Below are 10,359 nucleotides of genomic sequence, written 5' to 3'. Positions count from 1 at the left end.
TGGGGACATATTTGAAATTAGTTATAAGGTACGAAATGCAACTAGGGATGAGTGAAATGGACCGTATTCACTTCTCTAGAAATTCACGCAATTTTGGTCAATTTTTTTCCTTTTCATTTTGGTGCAACGCCTTGCAGTCAATGGGCAAGGCAAAGGTTTTGTGTCCTCCCGTTACCTAAAGAGAACTATGGGGAAAAGCCCTGACCCCATAGTTCTCCTTTAAGGTGATTTTGGAAAGCATTTTTTTAAGCAAATAGGCAGACAGTATAGTGACACTGGAGGCAAAGTCTTGCCAATATCCTTCCACTCATCCCAGCTGGCAGCCAATCATATTTTAGTTGACCGCAGTGCGTGATGATTAGCGATTGGCTGTTCTAGCATTCTGCTCTTCGCTTTGACTTGAGACACGGAAGGCGTATAAGAATTTTCCGTGATTTGCTTGTCATAATTATTTATTATGCAACTTTTACAGCGAATGTGCTGACAGGGGAGAAGATTGAGCTGTTAAGTCAGTGGGGATGGAAACTGATTTTCTATAAATATTCCGGCTTTGCTCACAGATAAAAGGGAACCTTTGAGAAGCCGCTGCGGTGTTTTATATGCGGCTATTGATGCCGTCACTGTAATAACATTGGAGAGCCGTGACTGTCGGGGCTTACAGGCTAAAGATGAACAGAATGTTCCAGCATCAGGAACATACACAAGATATAAGATGTTTTTATATTGCAAGGATCCCCGTTATTGGATAAAATGCTTGGAAAGGGATTAGATATTGCAAAAAAATGTGATGCCCTCAAGCTTCAAGTCATAACAGAATTTTCCAGCAACATTTCTGTAAATGTAGGATTTTCTATAACCATTTCTATAGTGAATAATGTGACCGGTGTCTAGCTACATTCTCAGCGGTGTCACCAGTCTCTAGTGAATGGATAGGCTGCATTCTCAGTGATGTCACCGGTCTCTAGTGAATGGATAGGCTGCATTCTCAGTGATGTCACCGGTCTCTAGTGAATGGATAGGCTGCATTCTCAGTGATGTCACCGGTCTCTAGTGAATTGATAGGCTGCATTCTCAGTGATGTCATTGGTTTTCAGTACATGGTCATGTTTTATTGTCTATGTCTTGTTTTTTTCTTTATGAGCACATTTTTGCAGTAGTTGAAAGGCTGTTTTTTATTTTTTCCTTTTTGCTTTTAAAATGAAGTTGTTTCTAGAATGTCAGAACTTTATTGATCCCTGAATTCCGCAGCTTTGTGCACTGCATGACAACGGGCCGAAAAAAAACAAAACGTAATCGTTCAATTAGGATTCTCGTTGCCTCATTACATATGCTATTCTTCCTCTAACCACGCTCTGCTCTGGAAATTCTCGGATGTACAATATGATGAGATAATTCCATGCACTGTCTACGGGGAACAATTAGAAGCGGTTTTAATTATTTCTACTTCTACTGTCCATTAGGGAGACCAAAATGAAAGGGGTTTTTTTGTGCTGGGAACCACAAGGTCATAATCCCGGCCCTGCATGTTTAATTAGTCTACACCATCTCCGCTGTTGTTAATTGAGTGATAAATGTCACATGTGCAGGTTTTGGTGGGGATTTTGTAAAGTCATTAATTCACAGACCGTTTCTTCGCCCAGAGAAACAAAAACTTGATGAATATTTTATGCCGCTGTTTTCATTCTAAGGATGAGATTTGTCCCCCGAGCCGTAATCAGAACTCGTTTTCCCATCGGTAATTACGCATCATCAATGTCCAGCCAACCTAAACTGGAAGTGACGGGATGAGATCGCACAACACCGCGTGCGGAAACTTGAAATTACATTTATAGAAGGAAATATATGTTTCCCTGTGATATTACCATTTGTGTATCTTACTTCAGCTTCCTGGTAGGTTTGACTGCTGCCTTTTAAATTCCAAATAAGCATTCGGACCGGATAGTGAGAACTCCGGATTGAAGCTCTTCCAGCTCACACAAGCCTCACCCCCAGGGGAAAAACATTGTTACTTTTTCTCATTTCTTATAGACTTCCTCTATACTTCCTTTTCTTTGTTTTTCCTTAACTTTCCATTGCTGTTCTGTTACTTTTTCTATCTATTTCCTTCCCTTTTTTCTCTTCTTAACCTTCATTTCATTTGTTTTCCCTTTTCCTTTTTACTTCTTTCCTCTTTTCTTTCCCTTCCCTTTTCTTTTCATTTCCTTTCCTTTTTCCTCTTTCCTCTCCCCTTTCTTTTCCTTTCCTCTTTCCTTTTCTCATTTCCTCTTTCCTTTCCTTTCTTTCTTTTCCATTTCTTTTCTCTTTCCTTTCCCTTTCCTTTTCCCTTTCCTTTCTTTTCCTTCCTTTCTTTCCCTTCCTTATTTTCTCCTTTCCTTTTAACTTTTTTCCTCCTTCATTTTTCCTCTATCCTTTCTTTTGCTCTTTCTTTTCATTTCACTTCCTTTTTCTTTTTTCCTTTCCTCTCCTTTCCACTTTTCTCTTAAATTTCCCTTTCTGTTTTTTCCTTCCCTTCCATTTCTTTCTCTTTCCTGTTCTTTTCTCTTTCCTTTCAGTGTCTTTATTGTCTTCTTTCCTTTTCTCCCCTTCCTTTTCCTCTTTTCCTTTTCTCACCTTTCCCTTCCTTGTCTCTTCCTTTCCTTTATTTTCCTCTTCCCTTTCCCTTCCCCTTTCATTTATCTTTCCTTTTACCTTTGCTGTCCTTTTCCCTTTTGCTTTTGTTTCTCCTTTCCTTTTCCTTTCTCTTTCCCCTTCCCTCACCTTTTTTTTTAAATGTTCTTTTCCCCTTCCCTTCCCTTTCTTGTTTCTTTTTTTTCCTTTTCTCCCTCTCCTCACTTAGCGAAACCTATTACAGTATCGGCCTTTTATGTTTTTTATTGGAGATGTGTAAATCATTTTAAGATTCATGAAAGGTCAGGGTACCTAAAACACAGCGAGCATGCTCTGTGTCATTAAATGGGCTCCCAATACCCCCAGGAATTGTTGCAGCCTCCTAGCTGATGGCAGCCAGCCATTTTGTGATGTGACAAGGATAGAAGCGAGATAGCGGGGAGCTCACAGTCAGTGTAACACAGGTTTAGTTTTGGTTCAGAAAGCCTCTTATCTGCCAGAGATAATCCACTTGCTGGATTTTTTGGATTATTATAAAATGCAGAATACAACTAGAAGACGGAGAATGGCTGGAGGCAAAACAATGCTGTAAACTATACAGAAGAATTATCATTACCAGAGTCCCTCAAGTCATATGAGGCTCACCAGACTCCATGTATAACTTATATGTCATTTTTGAGTGGGGTGGCCTTTTAGGTGACAGTTCTGGGGCTCTATGCGCACATTAGAATGAATATGTTGTTCATACTTCACCCATCTGCCAGTTGGTTCATCGTAGAGCTCCAACAATCCATCAAGGATGACATCTGAATATTCGTTCTTCTTGATAAATGACTTGATGATTGACGCCTGGCCATCCCTCTGCTCTTGGAGAATCTCACTCATAATCCTGAGGATCTGAAACCAAAGAGAACATGTCATGCTTCATTCAGAGGCAGCAAAATCAACCAGTTAAAGGACCAGTCCATGCAAAATTCATATTTCATATATGGACAGATACTGGTAGACCTCTGGTTTGCCGTATTTACACGCCTTACATGCCAACAAAGTGCCTAACAACTGCACAAATATGTGTTCCTGCCTTCCATTGTGTTGTAAATTGACCATGCAAAGCCAACAACAACAAAGAGCAAGCCAGGAAGCTTTGGTAGGACATGAGCTCCTAAATTCAGCATGTTAGTGTTCGGGGATGGAAGCTCAATACTAAAGCTAGTGTTTCAGTGTGCAGGCACAGTGCTATCAAAAGAAGCAAAATTCACCTAAGTGTCCATAAATTCTAACATATCCTTAACTGTGAAGTACACCCTAACACTTAACTCCCCTGCACAAATCTTAACACTCAATCCTGCCCCCTAGTCAAACCCTTACGCTTATCCCACCCCTAATCAAACCCTAACACTTAATCCTCCTATCTACTTAAACCCTAACAGTCGATCCTATCCCATAGTCAAGCCCTAACAGTTGATCCTATCCCACAGTCAAGCCCTAAGACTCGATCCTACCCCGTAGTCAAACCCCAACACTTATTCCATCCCTAGTCCTAGTTAAGCCCTAACACTCGATCCTATCCTGTAGTCAAGCCCTAACACTCGATCCTACCCCGTAGTCAAACCCTAAGACTTACCCCATCCCTAGTCAAACCCTAACACTTGATCGTTCCCCCTAGTCAAACCCTAACACTTGATCCTTCCCCCTAGTCAAACCCTAACACTTGATCCTATCCCACCCTTATCCCACCCCTAACCAAAACCCTAACACTTAATCCCCCCCACTACTCAAACCATAACAGCTAGTCCGCCCCTACTGAAATCCTAACACCTAACCCTGCCCATACTTAAACTTTAACACTCAATCCTCCCCTACTTACAACCTAACACTTCATCCTACTCAAGCTATAGCATTTACTTCTCCTTCCACACAAAACCTAACACTTAACCATTCCTCTACTCAAACCTTAGCATTCAGTTTTACCCCTACCCAACCCCTTAATTCCCACCCCCCACTCACACACGAAAGCCCCCAATGCCTAACATCACCTCTGAAGATATGCATTATTGGTTAAGCACCCCTTAACACTTGTGGGAGTCTGCCGATCCTTACCATTAGAAGTCTCCTCCCATCCTTTGATGGTCATTAAATGTTCTGATATCTCTTAATCCCACATGACAAGTAGCCACCACATCTTCCTTTTGGCCAACCAGTACAACAACACTACCAACAAGAATATATGGATGTTGGAAGGAGGTGGATGCCAATCACAACCAGGAATCTGCGATCACTATTTTTACCTTTTGGTTTTATGGATCTTGGAGCTCATTAAAGGTCACCTAAACATGCAAGCTGCTACCTAAAGGTGTTGACTTGTGTACAATTTTGGGAGGTCAGAGTCCTCCTACAGTTTCCTTTGTAACCTTATCATGTATCCCCCAGAATTGTTTTGATGATATTCACATCTAGAGCACAGGAGAGATAAGCTTGTGTCTAACCAATGCAAACTGAAGGACATGGAGTCATCAAGCCACCTTTTAGGTCCTTCTAAACATCCGTTGGCCCAAGTCCTCTGCTCACCTTCTGTTTGTCCTCTGCGCTGGCAGCTTCAAGCTCATAGTTTTGGTGGCCATGGAACTCAATGATGAACCTCAGGCCCTCCTGGTCCATGCAGGACTTCACCTGCGTAAATGGGAACTGCTTCTTGAGGTTGCCCTTCTCGATGTTGAATATGGCCTGGTTGTAGAAATCGATCTGAAACACGGGATGGGAAATGTACAAGAATGTTCCACCTTCTCATGAGCTATGCCTATACAAATCATAGATGCCTCCATATGCTCACTTTTTTTTAGCCATTCCTCTTATTTTACAAAAACTTTTATGATGTAGACTCCTTGTTCCATTTTGTTTATACACATTTTCTGAATCCTCTGCTATGTGGGAAGAGCTAAACATGCATTGCTTCTCTTCTGAGGCTGGGCATGTCAGTGGAAGGGTGAGCATCCAAAGGCGTTACTGTACTTAGAGCAGGGGCGGGCAACTCCAGCGCTCCAGCTGTGCTTTAACTACAAAAACCCAACACGCCTCTGCCTCTGGGAGTCATGCCTGTAACTGTCAGTCTTGCCATGCCTTATTGGATTTGTAGCTCTACAACAGCTGGAGGGCCGAAGTTGCCCACCACTGACCTAGAGGGTTCCTCAGTCAGTATACAGGTTGTGCACAACAGCTGGAGGGCCGGAGTTGACCTAGAGGGTTCCTCAGTCAATGAACAGGTTGTAGATAACAGCTGGAGGGCCAGAGTTGCCTACCCCTGACTTAGAGGGTTCCTCAGTCAGTGAACAGGTGGTATATAACAGCTGGAGGGCCGGATTTGACCATGAGGGTTCCTCAGTCAGTATACAGGTTGTACATAACAGCTGTAGGGCCAGAGTTGATCAACCCAGATTTAGAGCGTTCCTCATTCAGTGAACAGATTCCACATTGTAACCTGTATACATTTTTAAGAAGTGGGGATGAGTTAAATGGGAAGCAGTTAACTATTAACACAAAAATAACAATGAACAATGAAATGAATGAAAATAATAGAAATTCCAAGTATTGCTTCAGTTAAACAGTTGGCTATTTAGGGGTTAACATGAAAGGAACATTGGGTAAAAGGGAAATCTAAATCCTAATTAAAAGGCAAGAGGAGATACTGTAATTCCTTCATACAATCATTTCTATCTTTTATAGGGTGACAACACTGCTCCGCCATAGAGTGAGCATTGTCACCCTCAGACAGGAAATGTGTTACCGGCAGGATCACCAGGTGAAAATAAAGGGAAATAAGCCTGAAAAAAAAAGGAAAACTAAGGCAGCCGCCACACCTAAGGACTGCTAAGGTATAACAAATACATTTTTGCTCTTCCTTTAACTATTGGGGTTACATTTTTGTTATTGGCATTACATATCCTTTAACCGGCCTCTGCATGAGAAGGGCTAGCCGGTCATAGTTTGCCTTGTGACCGGTGCTCTTGGCCCGCCGCCTCTGGAAAGCAGGTCTATAATTTATAGGGTTTTAATTTTTTATCTTTTATCAGATGGTGTGTGTGCGTGTGCGTGTGCGTGTGTGTGTGTGTGTGGGGGTATGAAGTAACCAAAGCGCCCGGTAAAGTCTGAGAAGTTACCTGCAAGATCCTCTTCTGCCACCTGTACCTGTACTTGTAGATGGTGAAGTTGTGCAGCGCCGGCGGTTTGCGATCGGCCGGGTCCTGGGGATAGAATGAGACGGGTTGACAGGCTGGAAGCGTCGGTTCTCCTTACACAGCACACTACCAGGGGGTGGGGGGGTCTGATGAATACTTTATGAATGGAAGCGCAGCCAGGTCTCGTCTCCGCCATCACCCCGTTCTGAAACTCTTAAATTAGCTGCTCGGAGACACACGAGCGCGAATGGAGGAGACGGAGAGAGGTCAGTGGCTGGCACGTACAATCCTACAGCACCGCACATCAGTTTTCATTCATTTTACTAAAGAGCCCAAAGCCTCAAACCCTAAAATCACCCGAAAACTTGGACAATTGGTCACCTCTGTTCTTTAAAGGAGATTCAGATTCCTCCATGTGTAGATAGATAGATAGATAGATAGATAGATAGATAGATACAGTACAATGATGTATTGTGGGGAGAGAGAGGGGTGGGGAGGGGGAGAGAGGGGAAGAGAGAGAACGGGAGAGAGGAGAAGGAGAGAGCGAGGGAGAAAGAGAGCGAGGGAGAAGGAGGGAGAGGAGAGAGAGAGACACGCCCTTTCTGGAAGTACGGGAGACCTGATTTCTCTCCGCTGCAGTCAAGTAACATTTGCAGGTCTTGTCCTTCCCCCAGGCTGTGATTGGATAGTGAAAAGAGCAGCAGGCTGATGAGCTCATCCCCATGTCGCTCTGCTCTTTTCTTCTATCAGCATGCTTCTTCCTAGTTTATCAGCCCTGCAGCACAACTGATTGACTCTGTCTGCTGCTTCTTCCCTCGCCTAGTCTGAGCTTTGCTGTACAGAGGCAAGGGAAATTCAGTACTTGCACGGCAAAAAATAAATGTAATGATGTGATATTGGAAACAGAGCAACATTAGTGTTATCAACTTTCATAACCAATGAATGTTGATAACATTGCAAATCAATGAATAATCAAATGCACATCAATAAAAACATAGACAGTTTTTTTTCTTTGTTCGGTGGTTGGCAATGATCACTGTCAAATGTCCTTTTTCCTCATCTTACATATGTAGGCGCTGCTTCCTGATTAGCATTTCTGTATTATGATTACCCTTAACTGTTCCTTCTTTTCAATGCAAGTCTATGGGTCGGGTCTGACTGATCTGAAAATAGCGGGCGCCCTGTAAGGGGAAAGGAGTTAGGTTGCAATGCTGATCACATTTCCGGCATTATACAGATGACCACTAGAGGGAGCACTTCTACATCTTTAGATTGGGAATGGTGGATACTGGACTGAACTGGGGACCTGTTTAATAGTTCACTTTAACACTAGAATGTCCCATCCTTTGGGGGGTGGGATCTGCTGAGCTCCTCTTTAAAGTGTAACTCCATCCGAAAAAATGTTGTCCCCTTGGCTGGAGTTGCCCTTTAAAGTGATATCCTGGTTCGGTTGGGAAACAAATCCCGCTCACGGTAGCTGTATAAACAATAATGAATTTGGCAAACTTTATTTCAGCACCTTGCCTATTTTGGATGGACATAACATGCTGAAAGCGAGTGCTAGGTGAGAGAGTCCGTCTGCCTGATCACGTGATCAGTCCCAGTGCTGTAATAAGAGGCATCGTGCTCCTCCAGCATATTCCCCGTAGGGTTCTCTTGCAGAACCCTACGGGGAATAGGGTTAAGTGCCCGAAATGACAGGTTCCTGATTTTTCTACTCCTCTGCTCTTGTGATTGGTTCATGACTCTTCTCCAAAAAGTCGGCACAGATCTTGAGATTAAATTGCAGACATCCCCTGCAATGTCTTCCTCTAGAAGTCTTCCAATTTATACCCAAGCTCTGCACTGACTTTCCCGGGGGGGATAGCCATCAGTTACAAGAGCAGGGGTACTGAAAGCAAACCACCCGCAGACAAGAAAGGGGAAGGTAGCGTTCAATCATGTTACAAAATGGCGTCGGCGGAAGCTCCGGGCGACACATTCCTTTCCTTTGAATTTTTTCCTCTGTTATGTGAAAGTTATTTGGGATTTGACGGCCGATAACCTTTCACCAGCCGGCAAATCTCAGCAGAAGATTACGATAATAAAGGTCGCTCGGGTGGCGCGCCGTTATCGCTGCCGAAGATGGATTTTCACCGCAGTCGTTTTTCTCAGATATTCGCGTCACCTCTTGGCCCGGACAAGGCTGGCTGTGCGCGGTGATTTATCTCGGCCAGCCGCTGCGTCTGATATTTTGTATGCCGGTGAAGACAAGGAGATGGATGAGATTGTGTGTGTGAAATGCGTCTGCCGTACGCAGGGCGAGTTTCACATTACTGTGTGTTCATGGCTGTGATCATGTACGATAACGGCAAGCTAGGGCGCGCGGCGCGGCAGGTCATGTGACTGCGGAAATCACGGCAGACTTGTTAGACACCCCGCTTTAATTAAAAGGAGTGTATAGAAGGTTTGCATATATTTTCTCCTTACGGGCGGGACTTAATCAGATACATAAGAAACATTGAATAGGAAAATTCTGCAATTTCTTATGCCGCCAGCAGGTGGAGCCCCAGTCGCCTTTTCATGTCTACCTGTCTGTTCTTAGCTGCTGTGTTGAAAAAAAGCCATTTGTCTACACAGCTCAGTAGCGCAAGCTGAAATGTACACACTCGAACAAATGATCTGTTATGCTACTGCCGGGTTTTACAGATCTCCAGCCAGGACTTCCAGTAGACCCACCAGTAGCTCTAATGGTACTCATAGGAGCTCTTCCATTACTTCTAATGGCTCTCACAGAATCCAGGCCAATTATGGTTAATGATAGCCACAGATTCTTGAGCGGGACATCCGGAGTGCCCTGAGGTGATGCTGGTCACGTCACCTCTGATTCAGAGGGGTACTAAGGCACCAGGTCAGCAAGAGGCTGGTGCTGTGTCTTCAACCCAGTTCCCTGAGTGTTCAAGAGCTTCAATACTACTATTGTGGGCTGACCAGGACCGTCTTACCATACTCTGCTTGCCGCCCGCGCTGATCCTCTGCCTGCACTCAACTTAACTCTCGTCTCCGGCCTTATCTACTGACTGCTCGTTGCCGACCTTACACTGCTCGGCCAGTCTCTGCTAGCCGCCTGCCTCGACCCCTGCCTGGTTCTGACTACATTTTTATCTCCTGACTGCTGGCTGCAGACCCAGACTGTCCAACCATTATCTGGTTTGGAACCTTTTGCCTTGTCCTGACTATGCTCCGGACTTCTGTCTCCGCATTCGAGCCCTCCTGTCCCTGTCCATCCCTAGGCAGGGTGATCCTGGGGGCCGTGACCTGGTACCACCAAGCAGCTAAACCCATCTCCACCATCAGGAGCTCTGGCGAAGACCAAATGGTGCTTAGACTCTGTGCCTTTGGTGAGCCCGTTTTACCTGCCAGGAGGTGTCACCTTAACATGATCATAGAATTGCCTCCTCCCCCTCCCACTTTGTGAAGACAGATCCTATGAAGGGTCAATCGGAGAGAGACAGTCAGAAGCCAAACAGCCTCTGATGTGCTGATAATCTCCTTCAAACCATTTACTGACCTTGTTGTCATTAGCCAATGAGAGGGCTTC

The 10,359-nt window shown here is 44.3% G+C and overlaps 1 protein-coding gene across 1 annotated transcript in view; it reads right to left on the bottom strand.

Annotated features, from left to right (window-relative positions):
• Positions 1-6,975, bottom strand: part of LOC108796303 (formin-F-like) — a 49,252-nt gene extending 42,277 nt beyond the window's left edge. Inside the window, exons 1-4 of the mRNA XM_018567764.1 lie at positions 6,937-6,975; positions 6,762-6,845; positions 5,176-5,349; positions 3,356-3,504 (exon numbers count right to left, since the gene is read on the bottom strand). Of these exons, the coding sequence (XP_018423266.1) occupies positions 3,356-3,504; positions 5,176-5,349; positions 6,762-6,845; positions 6,937-6,975 (446 nt within the window). The remainder of the gene's footprint in view (positions 1-3,355; positions 3,505-5,175; positions 5,350-6,761; positions 6,846-6,936) is intronic.
• Between the last annotated feature and the right edge of the window lie 3,384 nt (positions 6,976-10,359).

This window comes from Nanorana parkeri, unplaced genomic scaffold (genome assembly GCF_000935625.1).
Source record: "Nanorana parkeri isolate BGI_ZX_2015 unplaced genomic scaffold, ASM93562v1 scaffold1089, whole genome shotgun sequence".
Classification (NCBI taxonomy): Eukaryota; Metazoa; Chordata; class Amphibia; order Anura; family Dicroglossidae; genus Nanorana; species Nanorana parkeri.
Note: the sequence above shows the minus strand (reverse complement) of the source record. Positions and strands in the feature narration are given on the sequence as shown.